The sequence below is a fragment of the Xyrauchen texanus genome, chromosome 49 (genome assembly GCF_025860055.1).
Source record: "Xyrauchen texanus isolate HMW12.3.18 chromosome 49, RBS_HiC_50CHRs, whole genome shotgun sequence".
NCBI lineage: Eukaryota > Metazoa > Chordata > Actinopteri > Cypriniformes > Catostomidae > Xyrauchen > Xyrauchen texanus.
In genome coordinates this window covers 9827303-9850530 of record NC_068324.1, presented here as the reverse complement: position 1 = coordinate 9850530, position 23228 = coordinate 9827303, and the positions used below count along the sequence as shown (strand labels likewise).

Below are 23228 nucleotides of genomic sequence, written 5' to 3'. Positions count from 1 at the left end.
AAGGCAGTTTTTGTTTGTTGTTTCTTGCACATAATAATTAGCATCTAGGTAAGAGAGAAAGGGAAAGTGTCCTCTTGATGCCTGTGCCTCATCTGTACAAAGCACTGACATCATTAACTGAGAGGTAAGAGAAGTTGACTCTTGTTGCAGATTAAAGCCTAAATTGGATTCTACTCATCAAGCCAAATCCTGGTTGCTTCATTATAATGACGAATGCCTTGCACAGAGGCAAAAAATACAATGAAGCCTGCATTTCCAACAGGACAAAAAAGCACCATAAAAGTAGTCCATACAACTCGTGCAGTATATTTTAAGTCTTTCAATAAAGCTTTGTGCGAGGAAAATAAATATTCACTGTTCATTCATTATTTATTTGCCCTCTGTGGCAGCTCCATTCCACAAATTCGATATGGCACATTCAGTTATATATAATTTCCGATATCCTACGAGTCCTACTCTTAGGGACGTGTCAGGGTGGGTAGGGCATGGTGGGAGGGGCGCGGTTTATTTATTTATTTTTTAATTAGGCACAAATAATAACAACACCTTTTTTGTGTAGAAGAGACATTAAGGGCTGGACATTGTGAAACCAATTCCTCCCAGGCTAATTCAATTACGGCCCTCCATCTGTAGACTCTAGGATAACAGACGCCTCTGCTCTCATAAGCACTTAAATCAAGTCAGCTGTAAATTATGGTCACTTCCGCACTGTCAATGAAATTACAGTGCAGTTGCGAAGAGGTTGGCTATGAATCTGAGAGAGTCTATCTAGTGTTATTTTGTATAATACCCCCCATTTGCTTTATTTGTTTAAGGGCCTATTAGCAAGCACAAGGGCTGGCCACCACATCAAAAAAATAAAAAAATCATGGAGCATTTACGCTTCCAGACCCTTTTTAGGAGGGCTTCTGCCCCCCTTAAATTAATCTCAGCCCACCTAAAAATCTGTGACTTTGCAATCAGCACGTAAGTGTTTTAAACAGCTGCAACCGCAACACTGCACTTGTTTGAAGCGCAAGGCACTTTGGTGGCTTTTCTTGCATTTAAGACTGACTAAAAGGAGCCAATAGCAATGGAGTGTGGGCTGTGAAGGAGCATATCATTGGTTTGACCAACTGAATGAATACGCCCCATCTACTAATGCTAATGACATTACAATGACATCAGGACGTAAACCTGGAATTACTTTTAGGCTATGTTTAGGCTATGTCTAAGTGGTGGTGGTGTAGTGGCAAAAGCACAGGGCTGTTAATCAGAAGGTCGCTGGTTCAAACCCCACAGTCACCACCATTGTGCCCTTGAGCAAGGCACTTAACTCCAGGTTGTTCCAGGGGGATTGTCCCTGTAATAAGTGCACTGTAAGTCGCTTTGGATAAAAGCGTCTGCCAAATGCATAAATGTAAATGTAAATGTCTTTTCTCTATATTCCTTGATGGTCATGCACAACAGCAGTTCACAAAATTATATGTTTTGTTGTCATTTGCAGGGAAAACGCTTATAATAATTAAACACTTGATAGTCTCTTTGTAGACACGCTGATTTGAATAAAGTATAATTAGACTTATTTCGGTCTCTGTGCTCTATCAATGGTTTAATGACTCATGAAACACATGAACGACCTTGATTTGTTGCCACCTACTGGTGTAAGAATGTGATTTACAAAAATGGTTATCTTAACGAATCAGTGAACAAATCCAAACCAATTATATATACATATCGCAGTGGTAGACCACGTGTAACAACACCTGCACAGGATCGGTACATCCGAATATAACACCTGTGGGACAGGTACTGGATGATTACACCAGAAACACACAATCCCTCCATCAGTGCTCTGACTGTCCGCAATAGGTTGAGAGAGGCTAGACTGAGGGCTTGTAGGCCTGTTGTAAGGCAGGCCCTTACCAGACATTCCCTGGACCAGACAGGACTGGCAAAAAGTGGTCTTCGCTGACAAGTCGCAGTTTTGTCTCACCAGGGTTGATGGTCCGAGTCGTGTTTATAATCAAAGGAATGCACGTTACACCAAGGCCTGTACTCTGGAGCGGGATCTATTTGGAAGTGTAGGGTTCGTCATGGTCTGGGGTGATGCACTGCAGTACTTAATGCAGCTGGTGGCCACACCAGATACTGACTGTTACTTTTGATTTTGCAAACATATGTTACATTCTTGCGTTCAAAACACTTGAAGGAGCGCAAATGCAAACTAAGGGATCTCAAGATGTGTTCTAAGTATTAAACTATATTTAACTTGACACAGTGACCTAAAAGTTTTATGTTTATGACGTAACGCACCCGAAAAGCTACACAAGAATGTCTGACGCTTGTTGAAATTGACGGGTCCTTAAACAAGCCCTCATAATAAATCTCGAACTGATTGACAAATTCACTTGTGAAATGGATTGCTGTGAACTGGATTCCAATGATTGGCTTATGATCAATAATATGGTAGTAAACAATACATTGTATTCTAAAGCCACTTTTTGTATTGTCTTATCAATGATGAACTCTTTTGCCACAAGAATGTAAAGCATTTTAATTATCTGAATATTTGTATTTATATATATATATATATAATTTTTTAAATATTTAAATATAACTATGTATAATTATTTCATCATTATATATTGAATTATTGTTATATGAGGGGCTTTATCAGGAAATATTTGTATATGCGATTAAATACGATTAATCGCGATTAATTAATCGAGACACCATGTAATTAATTAGATTAAAGATTTTAATCGATTGACAGCCCTAGTTTATATGTGTATATATATATATATATACACTGGCAGCCAAAAAGTTTGGAATAATGTACATATTTTGCGGTTTCAGAAAGAAAATTGATACTTTAATTCACCAAACTGGCATTCAACTGATCACAAAATATAGTCATGACTTACTGATGTAAAAAACAGCACGATAACTATTTGGAAAAAGTCATTTTTGATCAAATCTATACAGTCCCCATTTCCAGCAGCCATCACTCCAACACCTTATCCTTGAGTAATCATGCTAAATTGCTAATTTGGAACAAGAAAATCACTTGCAATTAAATGAAACACAGCTGAAAACTGTTTGGTTCATTAAATGAAGCTTATCATTGTCTTTGTGTTTGTTTTTGAGTTGCCACAGTATGCAATAGACTGGCATGTCTAATATATATATATATAAAAACAACATATACAGTTGTATAACAATATATACAACAGTTAGTTCCAGTCCTCAAATCTGATTGGACAAGAGACGTTCAATGAGTACTGATGATCTTACACTATCAGCACTCAGACACTTCACTGTTGTAATGATGCAGAAGTGGAAGACTCAGGTAGATCAATATGCGGTGTTGTTTATTAAAGGAGCAGGCAAAAACAGCATTGATAATGCACACTGGAAAGTTTTAAGTCCCACAGAGAGCTTTCCAAGAGAGTTCTGGGCATATTCGGCCCATGGCAAAAAGTGATTCCAATCCTACTGGTTGTAGCTAAAGTATGTTCGCAAGTAGCAACCCACCTCCTGATTCAGTCACTTTACCTGCCTATTAGATTGTGGATAATAGAGTGAGGTGAGACTGACATTGATTTGAACGAAGGTTACAGAAAGCCTTCCAAACCCGGGAGATGAATTGAGGCCCCCGATCAGAGACAATGTCCTCCAGAAGGCCAAAGAAACAAAACATGTACTGGAATAGAGCCTCAGCAGTTTCCAGGGCTGTAGGGAGCTTTCTGAAAGGAACAAGGTGGCAGGCTTTAGAAAACCAGATAGTTGTGTTACCTTGAGAGGGCGACAGGTCAGTAAAGAAATCCACACCCAGATGGGACCACGGACGATGAGGAACAGGCAGAGGTTGGAGAAATCCGGCAGGTAATTGTCATGATGGCTTAGACTGAGCACACACTGAACAGTTCTTAACGAAAGTAGAAACATCAGAAGAGAGAAATGGCCACCAGAATTTGTTCAACTCCAGCTCCACCAGATGAGCTGGAGTTGATGCTCGGCTAAAATGGCGGCCTGAGACATGAGCGGTTATTGTGTTCTTGACATCACAAGAACAGTGAGTCAGCGTCAGTCAGTGTTTACATTCAAGAGCACTCCGTGATCGCTCGTATTACTACTAAAGCTATGAAATAGCTTTAAATTTCAGCATTAAGGCTCATCACAGCTGAGAGACACAACAGACTGATTAATTAAACAAACTCAAATCACTTACCTCTTACCGGAGTTTCCACATTTGAGAGAAAATACTGTTCAAAGTAGCAGAGGGGATTGCGGTTTCTATAGTGAATGACTCCACCAGCTACCATGAAATGGGGAGGAATACCCCACTTTTCCACTGCGAAAATAGGATGAATTTCACCAAAATGACATTATCTTCAGAAAGCTGACTAACAGACTACAGCAACATCAACAGGTGATCGCACACTCTCCATCTCTCTCTCTCTCTCTCTCTCTCTCTCTCTCTCTCTCTCTCTCTCACTCTCAATTAATTTTTTTTATTTTAAAGTACTTTATTAGCATGATGGTGTTTACATACAATATTGCCAAAGCATTAATACACAAAACAGATAATGACAAGACATTATCCAATGGTCCAGATATGCATTTGTTGCTTTCTTTTATGATTTGGTTTATTCTGATTTGGGGTTTTTTCAGCAGTGCTGGTCTGAAACTGGTGTTTGCTAGTTGTTAGTGGGTTTGTGAGGTTCAGTGCCAGCTGACAAAGGGGACAGTTTTAGACTTAAACTCTTGTGTATTAAGGGCTTCATGTTGCAGTGTGTTAGGGGAATTTGAATTTAGGTGTGTCCAAAATTTGAGGGATTATTTTTCAATATGTATAATTAGGGGGTATCTGCCTAGTTCGGCCCGGCATGCAATAGTAGGTGTTCTTCTCTGAACTCTTAGAATGTTTCTACAGAATTCTGCATGCAGGAATTCTATGGGGTGTTTGTCCCATCTAGAGTAATATACCAAACAGAGTAGACCCCAAACATTACAGAGAAATAGGCATAATAATACTATCAAATATTTTACACCAAAATTGTTACGGGAATGTCTATTTGGGTAAATTTGCCCTGAAGCACTGTTTCTTTAGACCGAGTTAGTCATAGTGTAGGGTGAGTTCTATTGCAGTGTTTCCCAGAGTGAATGTGTGTCTGGTTTCTTTTAATCTGGCTTTTTATCTGGAAGATCATAATTTTATTTATTTATTTTAAATGGACTGTCAGGGCCCTGTTCTGACAATAGTTCTCCAGCAGGTCCAAACAAAGGGATTAATGGAAAGGAAGCGAGAACCGGCTTGAGAATATAAATAATATTTTAATAAAAAACTTAAATAAAAAGACAAACATGCAAAGGTGTTGGACAGCTGTTCGTAAATCTCTCTCTCTGTCGCACTGCCATATTCAGTCAGCCTTTATCCCTCTTGAGGGCTAATTAGGGGCCAGATGTCACAATCCAGCCCCCCTCCACGCTGCCTCAAGCGCATTTATATATATATATATATATATATCTCGAAGCCATATCGACAATACCCACGCCTTTTGCAAAGTGTGTTGCACTGATTGTAATATCGTTCACGGTGAGAAAAATGATGTTACTCACCACATTAAGTCTCAATGGCACAATTTGTATGTATTTAGAAAGCTTCTGCCATCCAAATGCTGTACTTATCTCAGTACATGATTGAAATAGAACAGAAAATATCTAAAACTAAGAAATTTTCGCTGTCATTTTTAATCACTGTATGTTCCTTCTCTATGATAACATGGGAAAGTTCTCCAAATCCAGCACACCCCAAACCAAATTTCCCTTTTACAGCTTATATTTGAATTACTTTTTATATTAGTTACATACAAATAATAGAGCCTTCTATTGGATTGATAATGATTACTTCTGTTTCAAGTGCTTAACTAATTATTTTTAATCTAAATGTGAATTAAATGAAAATCAGAGTTTATTATCAGTCTGTTTAGGTCATTACTTGTCCAGCTGGAGTTGCCAATTCACAAACACCAGTAGAAGAGTGCGTACGCAGAGTCATGGGTGCGCGCATACTTTAACGTTTATTTTTTATAAATCATGATATGTTTGTGGGAAATTGCTTACGCACAGTTCAATACCCATTTTGCGCATACGCAACGTTTATACATCTGGCCCCAGCTGTTAAAGATTGTTCCAGTAGCACTGCTAACTCATTAATGTCCAGAGTTGGACTCAAACTGCAGCCCTGTCTCACTCCATGCCCTTGAGTGAAGAATTTTGCTCTTTTATTGCCAATATTAACACCACACCTGTTGTCCAAATACATAGATTGATAGTGTCGTACATTTTACCCCCAATGCCGGATTGTAGTATTTTATGATTTAAATCATCATGCCAAATAGAATCAAACGCTTTTTTAAATCAACAAAACATAAACACATTTTGCCTTTGCTTTTTTGATGAACGTGATAGTTGACTATCGTATGTAGCATGTAAATGTGGTCGGTGGTGCAGTGGTTTGGGAGGAATCCAATCACACTCTTACTCAAGACATTGTGCTTGGTAAGGAAGGCCTATATCCAGGCATTCAGAATACAACAGAGATTACTGTTCACACAAATTCCTTGGTAGTTATTGGGGTCAAATTTGTCTCCACTCTTATAAAAAGGGTGTATTAAGCCCATACTAAAAGAAGCCATTTTCCAGAACCAAACATTTTTAACAAGGCAACATTACTGCAGGGCTGTGCTTCAGCATTTCTGTTCTAATGTTGTCTAAACTCAATTAATGATAATCCGTTCTGGGGAAAATGGAACAGTCTGAATAAACAACACAACCAGGACATGGCCATACAAAATGGAGAATTATGGAAAGGCTATTTTAAAAACATATGCAAAGAAATTTCCATAGAAAATCTGACCTGATCAGAAACATGCTAAATAAGTCTATGTATATAAATCTATATAATAAGTAAATTCAAGTTTGTTTTTATTTATATAGCACATTTAAAAACAGCAAACAAGGCTGACCAAAGTGCTGAAAAGTACACAAAGTAAGGAACAGGGACAAACCACACATTCATGACAAAAAAAATGTGTGTTTCACAGTGTTTTAAATGCTAGAGAAAAAAAAAAAGTTTTAAGAGAGGATTTAAAAACAGTTAGCGATTGAGTCGCTCTGATGTAAATCAGAAGATTCAATTAGAATCTATAATAAAAAAAATAACCAAAACCCTAGACTTTCAGCACAGAGAAGAATTGACAGATGCACTTAAGAAACTAAAACCCAGAAAGGTATGCTTGCTGGGCTCTTGGTCATTCTATAGTGTTGAACTTCCTTTAAGAACACATTAGGACAGTGGTTTGATGAGGAAGACTGTGGTCTGACAATGAATGCACATATGTAGGAGAGATCCATGTCTGTAATGGCATAGTTGACTACACTAGCCTCAAGAGCTGAGCAGTATGTGAATCGACCTAAAGAGTCTTTTCGGATCCTACCATTAAGCACAGACACAGGCCTCGACAGAGACACACTAACTCATTACCATTTTTCTGATTTTCAACAATCACACATGGAATCGGACTGTAGAAAACATGCCCAGTGTGAAAGCCAGGGGCATGTCTAGGGGGAGGCTGGGGGAGGCAGTACCTCCCATAGGATAAGCTCTGCCTCCCCTGAGAATTTGAGAAATAATCTGTCCATCTGATCAGAGGCGGCGGCAGCCGATTTTGCCAGGGCTTCAGCCCCGAATGTTTTGAGTGTAGCCCCGAATGTATTTTACAATTTAAAAGTGGATTGTTTTGTGCATATTTTTCCATCACTAGCAGATGAGTGAGGTCTGACACAACAAAAATCCAGTTTAAGCCCTATAGTCTAATAAGGGCCCTGTGCCTATCTCTGGGTTCCTGGCTTAGAAAAAGATATGCACTAAAACAGATTGTGTGTAGTATAGCTTAATTTTGCGCCGATTTTTTCAATTGTTTATGTTGCCCCCCATACAAGCCAAATGCCCCCCCAAACATGATATCCTGGTAACCCCTCTGGTGAAAGCCCCCTTAAAGTGTCTTTGTACCAAATTATGACCCCACTAGAGTCTCTTCCACATTTCACATTACAGCTTTTAAGTGATGGCAATTAAATATCCCTGAATCCAAAGGGCATTGACTGTCCACGTCTGATCACCATGTCTCTTGCCATGTTTCTCTCTCTCAGTCTCTCTCTCTCTCTCTCTCTCACACACACACACACACACACACACACACACACACACACACACACACACACACACACACACACACACTCATGTAGTGTTTCCATGTTTTATGGGGACTTTCCATAGACATAATGGTTTTTATACTGTACAAACTTTATATTCTATCCCCTAAACCTAACCCTACCCCTAAACCTAAACCTCACAGAAAACTTTCTGCATTTTTACATTTTCAAAAAACATAATTTAGTATGATTTATAAGCTGTTTTCCTCATGGGGACCGACAAAATGTCCCCACAAGGTCAAACATTTCGGGTTTTACTATCCTTATGGGGACATTTGGTCCCCACAAAGTGATAAATACATGCTCTCTCTCCACACACACACACACACACACACACACACACACACACACACACACACACACACACACACACACACACACACACACATACATACATCTCCTTGTTTCTCCAATATCATGTTACAGGTTTTGTACAAGGTGCTTAAAAAAACCTTTTTTTTTGGGAAAACCCTTGAAAATAGCCATTTAGCCAAAATAGCAAGAGGTGATTACAATTTTTCGACTGACCACTACTGAAGCAGGCAGTGCATAGACAGCACTGTCACGTGGCACCTGTTATTTTTGGCAGCGCTGTTCAGAATGGGACAATCGCAATCAATTTACTTGAGGATTTAAAAAATAAATATTTTATTGATTCTGCTACGGCGGATTTAACAAGTATGAATCATTGCAACTATCAGTTTTAATTACAAATTACTCTCCAGACTGAAAAAATTTGATGTAAAACATTCTGAAATTTGAATGCAGATCAATGGAAGAGTCAGTTTTGTGAGCCATCTAGCGCCCCCTTGTGTAAATTCAGCTTTGTGTCTCACAAAATACATTATTTCTGACAACATTTGGGTAAAATATGTTGACAAACATGTCCCTTTAATTTTTTAGTCATGAAAAAGCTTTCAAATAGCGATATATATATATATATATATATATATATATATATATATATATATATATATATATATATATATATTTAAAGGTATACCCTAACCTTTAATGATATGAAATGGCTTGACTCTGTTTTGCAACTTTTTTGAAAATATATTTGAAATTCTCAACTGCCTAAAAAAAAACCAATGTCCCCTGTGCACTTTCATGACATTTAGTTTTTTTAAAAAATCAAACATTTGTATTGATACAAAATCATCTTTTAAAAATACCTCAAAATGACATTCACTGAATTAAAGGGGGAAACAAATATTTTTAAAAGTTTAATCCTATTGTTATCAAGTGTTTTTGTCCATTTAAAATGGTCTAAAAATCCTTAAAATAAGATACATTTAATTGAGAAGCAGCAAATAAGATATTTAGACTTGTGTTTTAGAGAATGTATCTTAAATATTACTGTATTTTGTAAATAAGTGTATTTTTTTCACTTCGTTATACTTCAGTAAAGACAAAATATACATATATTCAAAATATTTTCTCTAAAAGAAAATATATTTTATGCTACTTCTCAGATGAAGGGATCTTTTTTTCAAGGGTTTTTAGATATTTTAAAATATTTTCATTTTTGATATTATATTCAACATCAGATAACAATTAGATTTTTTTAAATATTTATATTGGAAAACAAGCCAAAACCAAATCATATAAAAATGTACTTTGTTGCAGTGTATAATTTGGGTAAAGACTACCCTCTCTCACCTTTAGGTTCACTTCAATTCATCTTTAACTCACTAAAAACAAACTCCCTCTTGTTAATAAAGCTGCATATTGCCAATTTTCTTCATGATATGAAATGCACAGTGACACATATATTCTAATTCAATAAATCACAAGTCATCACGTTATAATCTAGCTGCATTAAGCATGTGAGCTCGAAGGACGAACGTCCCAGCGACAGCGTGTACATCAGCCGGGTGCAGTTTCAATCTCTCCCACTTTGATCGGGACATTCGCACTGACTGCACAGAGAAATGCCAGTATTGGAGTTTGTAGTTATTTACATGATCTGCTTCCGTATTATTTTTACTTTAATAAAGCTATAACGCCTTAATATAACTGCATTTAAGATGTAACGCTGAGGTGTTTCCTTTAAAGAGCTCCGGCTCCGCTCGTTCCTCAATGAGAGTGCTTCTGTATTTACATATTTTGCATTATTATTCACTTATACTTTGTGATCTTCATCACCTGAAGCTGTCTGGAAAGTTTAGAGTGTGTCTGGACTGTGATCTGTTCTTTCTTCCTCTCCTCAATCAGGTGCAAATGGCAGTGCTGCTCTCGCGTATCATCATTACAATTTAATGTGATCTCATGTTACGTTAAATGAAATCAAATGACTATTCGGCAAAGAATATTTTTGTCGAAAACATTATCGACAACGTCGACTAATAGTTTCAGCCCTAATACATATACATACACATATATACACACACAGTTGAAGACAGATGTTTACATACACTTAGGTTGAAGTCATTAAAAGTCTTTTATACTATATATACCTCAAAGCCTGGAATTGTTGCATTCTAAAGCTTTCTGTTAAAAAAAGGTTTGAGGTGAATCTTGACAGGAGATCCAATAGCACTAAATCCTGCTGATTGACCTTTTTACTCTTCTGGATTAGAGATACCTCAATCTTTCTCTATCCAGCTGGGTGGATTGGATTGGCCTTTTCATACATTTAACTAGCTTGTGTTTAATTAATAGGTAGACCCAAATTACACCTTGAAGAGATCTGAGCAAACATAATCACTATTTCCGATGGAATTTAGATTACTTAGGCTAAAAGAAAACAAAGGTTAAAGTTGCTTTATGCAGAACTGATATTTAAGGTTGTTTTTCGATGTATTGTATTTTTGTATGTCATGATTCTGTACTGTGGATTGTATTTCATTTCAATATAAGAACGGCTTTGCTTGTGAAACTCTCATGCATTTTTAACAAGTTATTCTCGGAATCCCTAAAGTAGTATTACTTTATTACTTAGAGAGTTAGTATGGAGGCAAAGGCCACTCTGAAATCAGGGCTGGCACACTGTAATGATGTCATTTATATATTAAAAACAATTAACCTAATACAATAACATTGAGTGAACAACAGGAAGATATAGATGGATGATACAAATGATAATTCTTTTGTGAACCTTGAAAAATTAATCACACTTTGGCTTTATTCAATAAGTCCAATAAATGTTTGTGTAAACATTATTCATCATAATTAGGCTAAATGATATCCATTTTTTAGGTTTGTCTTTAAAGCAGTCAACAAAAGGAATGGCTAAAATTTGTTTCCCGAACACTCACCCTGTCTTCCATTGTTTCGGCAAACAGATTGTCAGTGTTACTATGGCGAACTGGTTGGGATGCTTAAATACACAACAACGTTTTGATAGCGCCACAGTGATGCTTTTGGGGGTAATGAACCTACAAATGACTTACTTATAGATATCTCGGCATATTGAGATGGGATAGGAGAAATTATTTAAACATCGAAAAAATAACACGCTTCAAATTTACTCTTGATTTATAAATGTCTGCAATAAAATACTAAACAACAGAAGACAACTGTTAAGTTGTTTTACAGTAATATTTGCAGGCTAAATGTAAATCCTTAAAAAACACATATATTAGATATACAATCAAGCCTCCAAAAATGAAAAATGCATGGACTGCACTCGTGGCTTGTGTTCCTCCAAGCTGGCTTTCCCTTGAGGAATGGCCCACTTATACTGTACAGTATGCACCGAAAAAGCTTGTGACGCTATCACTCTCATGCTAACTTCTATGTCTCTAAATACACTGGCTTTTATTATCTCTTTCAAAGAAATGTTTGATTCTTTAAAAAAAAACAGCTTTTAATAGAATTTAAAAAGACTTGTTATCACTATTACTATATGTGTATACAACAGGGACACCATGATCATATGGGAAGTCGGCATGTTGTTTCTGAGAGTTCTAGTAGCCTTGGATCGGCCACATTATGGCGACTCACTGACAAGCACCATCTCATATCAGATATTTTTGCATAGACTCCAGGAAGTAAGCGTGTTCACATAATCAGTGAAGAGTGCGATTCGTATGTTGCATTTCCTCCCAACATTTACACCATTTAGGGTTAATTTTAGGGTTGGGGGGTAAAAAAATATGCATTCTTCTTAAATGTATTACAGCCTATACAACTGAAAACATATTGCTTCCCAATTATCTTTTGCCACCCCTCAGTGGACATTAGACAAATGGTGCTCACACGTGCACATGCACCCAACAACACTTACTGCTTTTGACACTGGGAACAGTGTTTGACATTTCGGTAAACACAGACTTATTTTAGCTAAAGAACAGTCAACATACTCTTTCTGCTTTCTCTGTGAGATCCGTCTGACAGGGGATCCCTGCTCCATCTCTATATCCACCAAGGGGTCTGAAAAAGGGCCTGACTAGGCTTAAGATCCCTGTTATAGAGTTAAGTGGAAGTTTCTGCAAAAATCAACCAAAGTTGGTCATGCACATAATGTACCGATAAACTGCCTGAAAAGCATGTTTATCAAGGAAACCTATCACAAATTGTTCTTTCTTGTCACAGAGCATTTACTCTCAGACAACTGGGGCATGCCCTCCTAAGAGTCCGAGGTATGAGTCAGATCAATTTCCACAGTCAGATCTGTATCTTGCTGCCCTGCATTTAAAACAATAAACCTACAACCGCTGTATATTCATGTCAGAGCAAACTCTCCAGCTATTTCAAATGTGGGTCACCCCTACGTGGGCCAAGTGTGATTATGAAATATTCACACTTCTGTAAGTATATTTTTATGTTGCTACCTCTGTAGCATGGAAGTGATCAGGGAGGGAGGAAACTATCCTCAAATATTTCAGTTGTACTTTCAGTATGACCATTAAATGTTTTCATAAATGATTTTACTTCGGAGCAGTCACATGTGTCTAATAATCAGTAGAGATAAAATAAAATATCCTGCCAAACATATCCATCTAAAATCATTCCTAGACTTCTTGTATGTATTTACGTACACACTGCAATGGAATTGGAAAGGAGTTTTAAATGTGCTTTAAAAAATCTTTTTTACTCTTTTACTATTAATCTTTGTAGGTCATGCTTGTGTCATGCTTGTGTTTGGCTTAATTTAATCCAACACTTTTATCAGTGTACACCAGCCTACTCTACCTGGATAGCATAATCTTGAGTCATACACTCCAATCCCCCACAGAGTTGCAACACCTCTGTATGTATGGCAGCTATTACAACATATACCTACAACATACTGTATACAGTACATACCACATACTGTGCCTAATCACTGTTTTATGTTACTGATACACCACTGAGAATAAATATAAGGACCCTCACAATATATATATTGTTATGTACAGAATATTGTGTTAGACTGTCACCACTGCACATGTTCTATTGTTGGTGGTCCACAAATTTAAGACTTTCACTCACTGCTACACTTGTAAAAAAAATACACTTGTGAAGAAAAGTGACTCTGAATTTAATTGTTTTGACAAACATACATTTAAGCGAAATACTTGTGATAAATAAGAGACCTTGCCCTCATACATGGCCATGTGGCTTCCGTCTCTGAAATGTGATTGTTCCAGTCTGATCTCATGAAAATAACATGCTCTTTAGGACACAAACCAACATGATTACATAGGAATTCCGTATGTTGTTTCCAAAAGTTAACTTCTAGTTAGATTTAGGTTTAAGGTTTGGGTTGGGGGTAACGGTTTATAAAATATGCATTCCTCTTCACCCTATTACAGCCTGTATAGCTGAACGCAACTCACTTTAAGGCACCACTCCATGAACATTTCACCTGGAAAATAGAGCTCAAACTTGCCCATACACCCAACAACACTAACCGCTTTGGCTGCTGGGGGCAGCGATTCGAAGTTCAGTAAGCACAGACAAATTTTAGCTACAGAAATGTCAACCTACTGTTTCAAGTTTCACTGTGAGATCAGTCTGCACATACTGCAGTTTTCATTGCCAGTGCAATGCTCTTCAGTTGAGCTACCGTGCAATTTGATCATGCCTTAACAAGCTTATACTGTAAATGTAGTTGGTTATGTAATGCAAACTGTAAAATGTATTGCCTATGCAGATAGATGCACTATATTAAAAGAGTTTAGATGTCATAAGATAGCATGTTGTGAGAAACAGGGTAAAGTGTTTATGAAATTAAAATCCGCGATAATAATCAAAAGTCTAATCATTTTCATGTGGCGCTACAAAGCACATGTAGCCTCATGAACCTGGTTCTGATCCCATGTGACCCAGCAAGTAGCCACGTTCACAAAAACAATTATGAGCGCAATTCGGAGGTAGCATTTTCCCCTCTAATGTAATTATTTTACTCCACTTACAGTTAGGTTTAGTGTTGGGATTTGAGTTAGGGTGTGGAGTTATTAAAATACTTTCTGGTTGACTTTATTGCTACATCAATTAACAAAAAATACTATTTGCATTTGCCGCCATTTGTTTGGTATCTCTGTGGACATTTTACTAGGGGAAGTGGTTCCAATGTCTGGTAAGCACAGACCGATTTCAGCAGCAGAACGTTCAACCTAATGTCACCGAATTCACAGTGAGATCAGCCAGGACGTTTTTACGTTCAGTGACAAACTGCTTGTCGATGGGAACTTGTTGAATGATGCCTTATTTTTAGCATACTGTATTGATACATTGAGGAGGACTTACCGCACTAACATAAAGGATATCCCTGCAGAGCCTGGTTTCCTGTGGAAAGTCAGGTAGATCTAAGAAGTTGTCCACCACTACTTGGCCAATCACATCATGACGTGAGAAGCGGTCAAAGTCATACACGCTGAAATGCAGCTTGCGTGTTGGTAGCTCGCCGTAAGCCACAGGAAACAGGAACACCTCGTCAAAGATGGGGTTCAGAGTCTTACGGTGCACCTTAGTCTGATGCTTGGTTTTGCGGTCTGGCAGTAGGTAGATCTTCACGTAGGGATCCGATGTTCCTGTAAAATCCTTGGCAGGTAGATCTTGGGCCTTATGGATCTTCACAATAAGCTGCTCTAAATCACAGTCATATTTAAGGATGAACTGCAGGCGGCCACAGCTGTCTGCTCGCCTATCGTCATCTGTATCCACAGAGCGTTGCTTGTAAAGCTCAGGCTTGATACTGCCCAGGCCTGTACCAGATATGGACTCTTGTCTCTGGAATTGAGCCATGTTGAAATCGGGGTTGGAGATATTCATCTGTCTCCTGATGGAGTTATGCCTGAGGCAAGAAGAAAGCACTCAAGTTAACTCATGGGGTTGGATTTTTGTTGATGCTAGGCATCTTCTGAATAACTAAAGTGAGCAGAACTTTAATTAAAGCTGAAGGTCACAGGAGCACACACTGTCTGACAAATGCCAACTGGGGATTGCTAAATGAATATCAATGGTGGGGTGATTAAGCCTGATGAAGTTTTGAAAACATGACTCACCTGACAGATGAGGTTGGCTCGGTGACTTGCCGCTGTACGCGAGCTATGTGGATGTGGTTGAGCTCCTTGGCCTTATACTGAGCCTCCAGCTGGATGTCTGGGGATGTATGGCTGATCTTCATGGCTGACTCTGGGAGCACAGTTGGGGCGGAGGGATCCTTCTCAAAGTCTTCACTGTATTCCCGTTCCAGGCCCTCCACCTCGTTCAGGACTGGCTGCTGCTCGCCCTGGTGGTCCTTTAGGCTGGGCAAGATGCGATCGCGCCATGGAACCCACAACAGCTTCCATGACACAAAGAGGGAGACGGCAAACAGTGCCAAACCACATGTAGTCACCAAAAGGGACAATAGGCTCACAGAAACATCTGCAAAGACCAAAAAAGAATCAAAGATGATTATTGGATGTTGTCTAAGACTGTGAAAACAACCAGTAAAGTGACAAGCGATGAAAGCCATTACTTCCATGTAATGTTCTTGTCTTAACCATCTGTGACGAGCAACAGAACAGCTCATTTAGTCAATCGGATTTTATTTGTAACACCACATTCAGGTGGCTCAGCTAACTGCGAAATCTCATTGGTCCAAAATCCTGTTTCATATTATTGCATATTAAACATAACATATATTCTGTTTGGCTGTGAACATGTTACAACGTCGTAAAGCAGTTTTAACACAATCACACAGCAAATTGACATGTTACTTCCAAATGTTCTGGTACCCAGAAATCGACATTCAAAGTCAGATCAGCGAGACAGTCGATGGGAACTTGTCGAATGATGCCTGGTCAGGACACTGTGTTAGACATGGTCCTAGAATTATTTACACCAACAACAGCCAAAGTGAGTACAGGAAATGAACGATTTTAGGATTCATATGATACAAGCACCACTTTCAAACATACAATGTTATCCAGATATTGCTATATTTTGAAATTGCCAATATCTGGATTAGAGTTGAACCAACTATAGCTCCTGTATGCACAGTGATAGATGCAACATTTAATACCCACTCTGTCTCTTTCTTTCTTTCTGTCTCTGTCTCTGTCTCTCTCTCTCTCTCTCTCGAGACGGTTACTCTAAATTAGGCCACCCAGTCACCGACGCTTTTAGTGTGGACTGAAAAAAATTCCTGTCAGACTGGCCTTCCAACTTGCTTTATTTTCTGTCTACTTCCATCTTTTCTTCCTATGCTAAAGAACATAAGTTTAGAATACGTCTGTAGTTCATCATATTTCATAATCTGAACACCTCATGCACAATTATATGAGGAGATGGTAAGAATTTCCACAGCCTAGTTTCAAGTAAATATGCAAGAATCTTACATAAATGCTTTGTTACTAAGAATGACCCTTTTAGGGACAGACAACCTCCTAAAAAGAAACTGATTAATTATTGTGATTCACTGACTGAGAAATATACAGTGGAGCCCAAAAGTCTGGACCATATTGCATATCTGGGTCTCAAAATCGAATTTAAACCTGGAAAAACAAAGATGACATAAATGATTGTGACATAAATATATGACATAAAGCGATTAAGAAATATTTCAGATTTCTTGGTCACTAATCCAATGAGCAAATTCGTAACATTGACCATGTTCACTATATTGTTCAAAAGGTCAGATTTCCTTAATTCCATTGAAGCACACAAGATGCTCTTCAGATTATTCTCAAATCAAATTGGGTTAACGTGGATCTTCAGGTCTTGCACAAAATTGTTTTGCTGATCATGTCATTTGTAATGAACAAATTTATAATAAATTAGAAAAATGCAAAATAGAAATCGCAAACTTTTGGACCCACTGTCTCCTTTTAACATGTATTTTTATGTAGGAGATTTCATATAAAGTCATTCTATAAAAAACTAAACAGTTTTTAGAACAATGAGTTAATTATGAAATGAGTTAAATCTCTCAATAAATCCAGAGAAAATAATATTGCACCAAAATATCAAGTGCTGGCCTCCACTTGATTTGGCTGTTCTGACATTTCATTAGTCACACTTCAATTGATAAAACCTCCTGCAGGTTTCATACTGGCAAATCATAAATTGAATGGATTAATAATTTCTTCCTTTTGTAATGCTGTCAAGGTGTAATCAGCATTATAAACTGTTCCATGCACTTTAAAAGACTCAGTGGGACATCACACAGTGTCAATGACACACTAAATGAATCAAGGGCTTCATTTGTTCAATAGTGCAATAATCCATGAGCATGAAATTCAGCGTACTTAGAATACAACAATATCCTTGTTTCTGTGAATCTAATCATAAAATTAGGTAGCCATTTTCAGAGGGTGTTTTGATACAATGGAAACATTGTGACAAATCCAATAAGCCTTTTAAAAAATGGTCCTCAAGGCAAATATTAAAAGTTAAAATAAACTGCACCAAAATCATATTCCCTTACTTATCATAATCACTAAGTCCTCAGGGTTAGGATACGAACATACAAGCTGAATAAATGATGAACAGAGAAGTCAGAGTGACTCCAGTCAGGCTTCCTAAGTAAACAATTGGCCCGATTGCTTGGGTGGGTAGAGTCACGTTGGGTTATCCTCCTCGTGGTCACTATAATGTGGTTCTCGCTCTCAGTGGGGGGCGTGGTGAGTTGTGCGTGGATGCTGCGGAGAATAGCGTGAGCCTCCACTCACGCTAGGTATCCGCTGTAACACGCTCAACAAACTACGTGGTAAAATGTGTGGATTGACGGTCTCAGATGTGGAGGCAACTGAGATTCATCCTCCGCCACCCGGATTGAGGCGAGTCACCATGCCACCACGAGGACCTAGAGTGCATTGGTAATTGGGGAGAAAAGGGGAGAGTCCCTTTCTGCATATCGCAGAAATGTGATGGTCCGTTCTGCATAATGTGCCTGCTCATTTTTGCTTATCCCGGCCGACCCACCAGCCCGCTCGTTTATCCCGCTGGCAAGTCCGCCCCTGATCGGCCCCAAAGTGTATCGGAAAATGCCCGGTATGCTAGATTGCCAGTCCAGCCCTGGCAGATGTCAAAGTCTTGTCTGAATCTTCTGAAGACAACTTTGTTAAATAAACATATTGAAAACACTTTTTGGTAACACACATTTTCGCCATTTTGAGTTTTCCAGAAAAATAAAAACAATTCACCTGAAATTTTGCATTCCTCATCTAAAGACCATCATGACATTAAGTTACTCAAATAAATGTATTTCATCTAATAGTTCAGAAGATATAGGTTGATTAGTGAATTGGGTCACTGCCAAAACAATTAATTTACTTATATCTCTTAAATTAACTGACTAATCAAAATTGTTTTGACAAATTTTGTCATGAGGGTCTCTAGATGTTTCATGCATGATTTTGTGCAAAACGGACCAGCGGTCTAGGACAAGTTCGACAAAGTAAACTCAAACGGCGGATAAAAAATCAACCAAGAAACGAGACTTGAAAATGAAATGACTTTGGCCCTAACAGCTCTGTTCCTTCAAATTTGGCAATTATGGTCCTTTTCTCCTCTTTTTCAAACTTCTTGAACCCAGATAGTTAGCGCTTGTACCTATATTTATATATTGACATTAACCAACATTAAAGAAAAAAAATTATAATTTTAAGTTAATGGCAATAATGCATATATGCATAAATAAATGTTAACATATTGCGAAGTGTTATCTAATATTATATATCTAATATTTATTTGATTTAAAAATAATATAGTAAAATACAGTTGAATTTGGTAATGACTGAATGTGAATATTCCTTCATTTTTAGGCATTAAATACAATCAATCAAAAAGATCAGAGTATCTCTATGGAAACATCTTCATGATGCATCAGTAAGTGCTACAAATATGGAAACTAGACTGTGTAATGAACCTCATGTTTTCAAAGTGAATTCTTAAACCTTGTATTGTATAAATTCTTGACACAATCTGACAAGTTACCAAATCTATTTCTAAACTGTGACTTCAAATTATTCACTTAACCAGTGCTTGATTAATGACACCAGCTCCAAAAATGCGAGATTGCATTGTCCCTCCTCCAAAACTTGTGAAGCTTTTCCTTTGAGCAAAAATAAATATTCTTTAACTTTATAATGTGCATCCATATATGCATGATCCAGAGGAACATGAGTCTCCTGCTGAGGTCTGCAGTCAATATCTCAATGTTTACAGAAGAGGTCGCGACACTTTGCCAGGGGAAGCATGTTTCAAGGTCTCTGTCTTTTATCAGATGGAAGTTCTTGGATTTAAGGTGCCAAGTGGATTAAAGCCAGATCTACCTGTCAAATCGCAACAGCTATCTCGATTTGCATGCTAATTTTAATAAGCTTGATACATAACATACAATTCCAGATCTGGAATTATTTTGTATGCGTCTTTTTAAGAAGGTGTCTGCTTAAGCATCAGCAGGTGTTAAGAATTGTGTTTTGAGTTTACACATATGCAGACACATGTGCTGCATCGATTTATTTATTTATTCTCACACTATTGTCATACACAAAAACACAATTTACTCACCCTCGATGGTACACCAGACTTATGAACATGCATACATTTGGGTGGTTTGAAAGACCATATTCACCTAGCTCACATTCACACTTATTTATGTCTATTTCTGTAAATATGATCTAAATTTACTGTATGTGCCGGACTAGTGATGCTAGCAGCTGTTAGCCAATCAGAATGAGGAAGGAGAGACTGTTCAAAGATTTGATGCGAAGACAGGATGTTTTTCAACCACAGAAAAAAAAAGTGTTCATAGGTCGACCAATCAAACACCTTTATGACATTAAATTCTAGACATCAGTTGCTGTTTAGATATAGGTGAGAATAGATTCAAATAATGACTTAACTAATGGTACCGAACCCTCACAGTCAATAGCCTTTCACTGGCACATATTATCAGCCACATTGCTCAAGGACATGGTCTAGATTTTCCCCTGTTGTCTTTGTTGTGTTTGGGCCTTAAGTTACACATACTGCTGTCAATATGCTTCTTCAGCTGGCCATGTGAATTGTCCATAACTCACCCATTACTGTGATTTGTTATTAACCTCACAAAGTGCCGTGCTCCCATGGGTTCCATTACAACAGACTTTCCACTATACAGCCACTTTACTGTGATGCATGTGAATTCCCATCGGACTGAGAGTATATTTACTGGGTTACTCTGGCTCAGTGATGCCCAAGCCCAGCTGTTCTTGTACAATCTGTTTTAAGGGGCTGAATTAGAATGAATCTTTCACCAGTGGGTACAAAGGCTTAGTGTTAGCGGATGTCAGTGTTGGGAAAGCGTTAAGGAAAAAGACTGTGTACAGAGTAGCAGGGTGGGGTGGAATCATAATGGCTTCTTGTGACCTCTCTGTCTTTCTGAGAAAGATAAAGATTGAAAATACTTTATCTGAGGAGGACCTAAGGAGATTTGATCTGTGAATGGAGCAACCAATTTTTAGTTAAAGGAATATCGTTTTCAGTTCAAGTTAAGCTCAATCGACAGCATTTGTGGCATTATGTAAATTACCCAAAAAATGTACTGTGAGGTACTGTCAATTGAAGTGAATGGGGCCAAATTTTAAAAGCCCTTGTGCATTATTTGAGATGCACAGATGATCGTCAGTTTTACAGAGTTAAGTTGTTACATCACCATGGCAACAAAGAATTCAAACTGAATATAACTTTACACAGAAAAGGTTATTAAGTGATTGTATCTTACTAAAATCATGTTAGCACACATATTGTTAACTACTAGTGGCTATATTTCTGAAACACTGAGTATTTTAATGTTTACTGATTGGGCCCCATTCACTTCAGTTGTAAGCATCTCACAGATTTTTAGGTTTTTTAAAGAAAAGGAGGGAGAATGTCCAAATTAATTTGTGTGGTAATCAATATAAAGTAACAACTGCTATTGATTGAGCTTAACTTGTATTGAACTCGGAATATTCTTTTAAATGCCCATGTACTTTGAACTGAATCAGGCAATGCTTTATTTCACAAATTTCCTTTTAAGCCCTCCAGGAACTTTGACTATAACTTTTTATATAGGCCTATTTCATTTATCCTCAATATTCATAAACATACAAAAGGGTTCTGAATGTTCTTGTAGGAGTAAATCCTAAAATTACACTGCAGCTAACATGCTGCAGCATTAAATCTGAATGAATGTGGGCTGCATTTCCAAATGCCAAGATAACCTACAGGACAGCTCTAAATAGGTCATTAATACTGGACTGTGGGGAATGATGATTGGGCCATGTGTGTAAAGTTCTCCTTTCTGTCTGTCAGCATGGAAACACAAAAATATAACTGCACACAACTGCCTACACAGGCCTTTAGCCTATAGTATTAAAATATATTGTTTTAACAATAAGTAATAAAATAGGCCTAATACCTTAATAGAAAATAAGCAAATAATAAAAAAAAAAAATGTATTTGCTATTTTTGTTGTATAAAATAGTAGCCTATTAAAAGCTTATATAAAAAACCATACACGAGAAAAATGCAACGAAATAAAAGACTGACAAATGTAGGTTCAGGTGGTTTTATATTACCGTTAATTTCAACAAAATTCTGTTTGTTTTGCGTCAGTTGATGGGTGAGGTTCGCTTTGCTGACAACAAAATACATCTTCATCTTTGTACACAGTGCATTGGTATAAAAAAAATTGTTTTAACAGGAACAATCGCGAAAAAACGCTCGAGCGAACTTTTTTTTTTTTTTTGGGGGGCATACATCGAGGTGTTGTTATGGCAACAAGTTTTTGTTTAAGCTAAATCTTCGAGCTCATAATTAACGAAAATTTTTGTTTCGTGGGTTTTCGATTTGTTACACTAAACAAAACTTAATAAAAAATTTAAAATATGTTTTATGAATAAATAAATATAGGCTACTCACCCGAGTCCGAATATCTCGGTCTCCCTAGGTCGCGAAAATAATAGGTGAAATCCAAACAGTTCTCATTCTGCACCTCTCCTTTCGAGCAGAGATCGGACAGAAGCTCCAGCGCCTTTCCACAAATCTCGTCCTCTCTGTCTCCAGGCATTTCCCACCAGCATCCTTCTGAGTGAAAAATCCTATAACGCCTATCGAGTCACTGCCGACCGCCACTTCCAGCTTCTGAAAGCGCTCTTCATACTCGCCCGCCAGAATCCCATAAGGAAAGTTGAATTGAATAGCGTTAAGCGGTGTTTAGTAAGCCCACAAGTTTGTACACATGCGTGTGGCTCTAGTTGAGTGCATAGTGTCGTTTAGAGCAGGTTGACACTGGTTGAATTCACTCGGCTGGGCTACACCCGTGGCGGAGGTGGTGCGCTGTCCACAGCGTTGGTGCTGAATTGTATCTTCATGAATGAAAAGCTCTTGCATGGCTCGCATCGCTCTCAATACAACCCTTATGGGATCCCTTGTCTTCTGCAATCTTAAACTGCTCCTCCCACACCAGCTGTGCTCCTCTCCACAACAGACTTCTATTACCGGATCATTTGGCCACAAAATCCCACTTATAATCCTAAAATCTATTATAAATCGAGTTCGAGAGAAACAAAGAAATA

At 37.9% G+C, this 23228-nt stretch overlaps 1 protein-coding gene across 1 annotated transcript in view; it reads right to left on the bottom strand.

The window, feature by feature from the left end:
• The window catches only part of LOC127640416 (synaptotagmin-9-like), a 38536-nt gene extending 15532 nt beyond the window's left edge, over positions 1-23004 (bottom strand). Inside the window, exons 1-3 of the mRNA XM_052122966.1 lie at positions 22573-23004; positions 15702-16065; positions 14944-15490 (exon numbers count right to left, since the gene is read on the bottom strand). Of these exons, the coding sequence (XP_051978926.1) occupies positions 14944-15490; positions 15702-16065; positions 22573-22720 (1059 nt within the window). The 5' untranslated portion in view covers positions 22721-23004. The remainder of the gene's footprint in view (positions 1-14943; positions 15491-15701; positions 16066-22572) is intronic.
• Between the last annotated feature and the right edge of the window lie 224 nt (positions 23005-23228).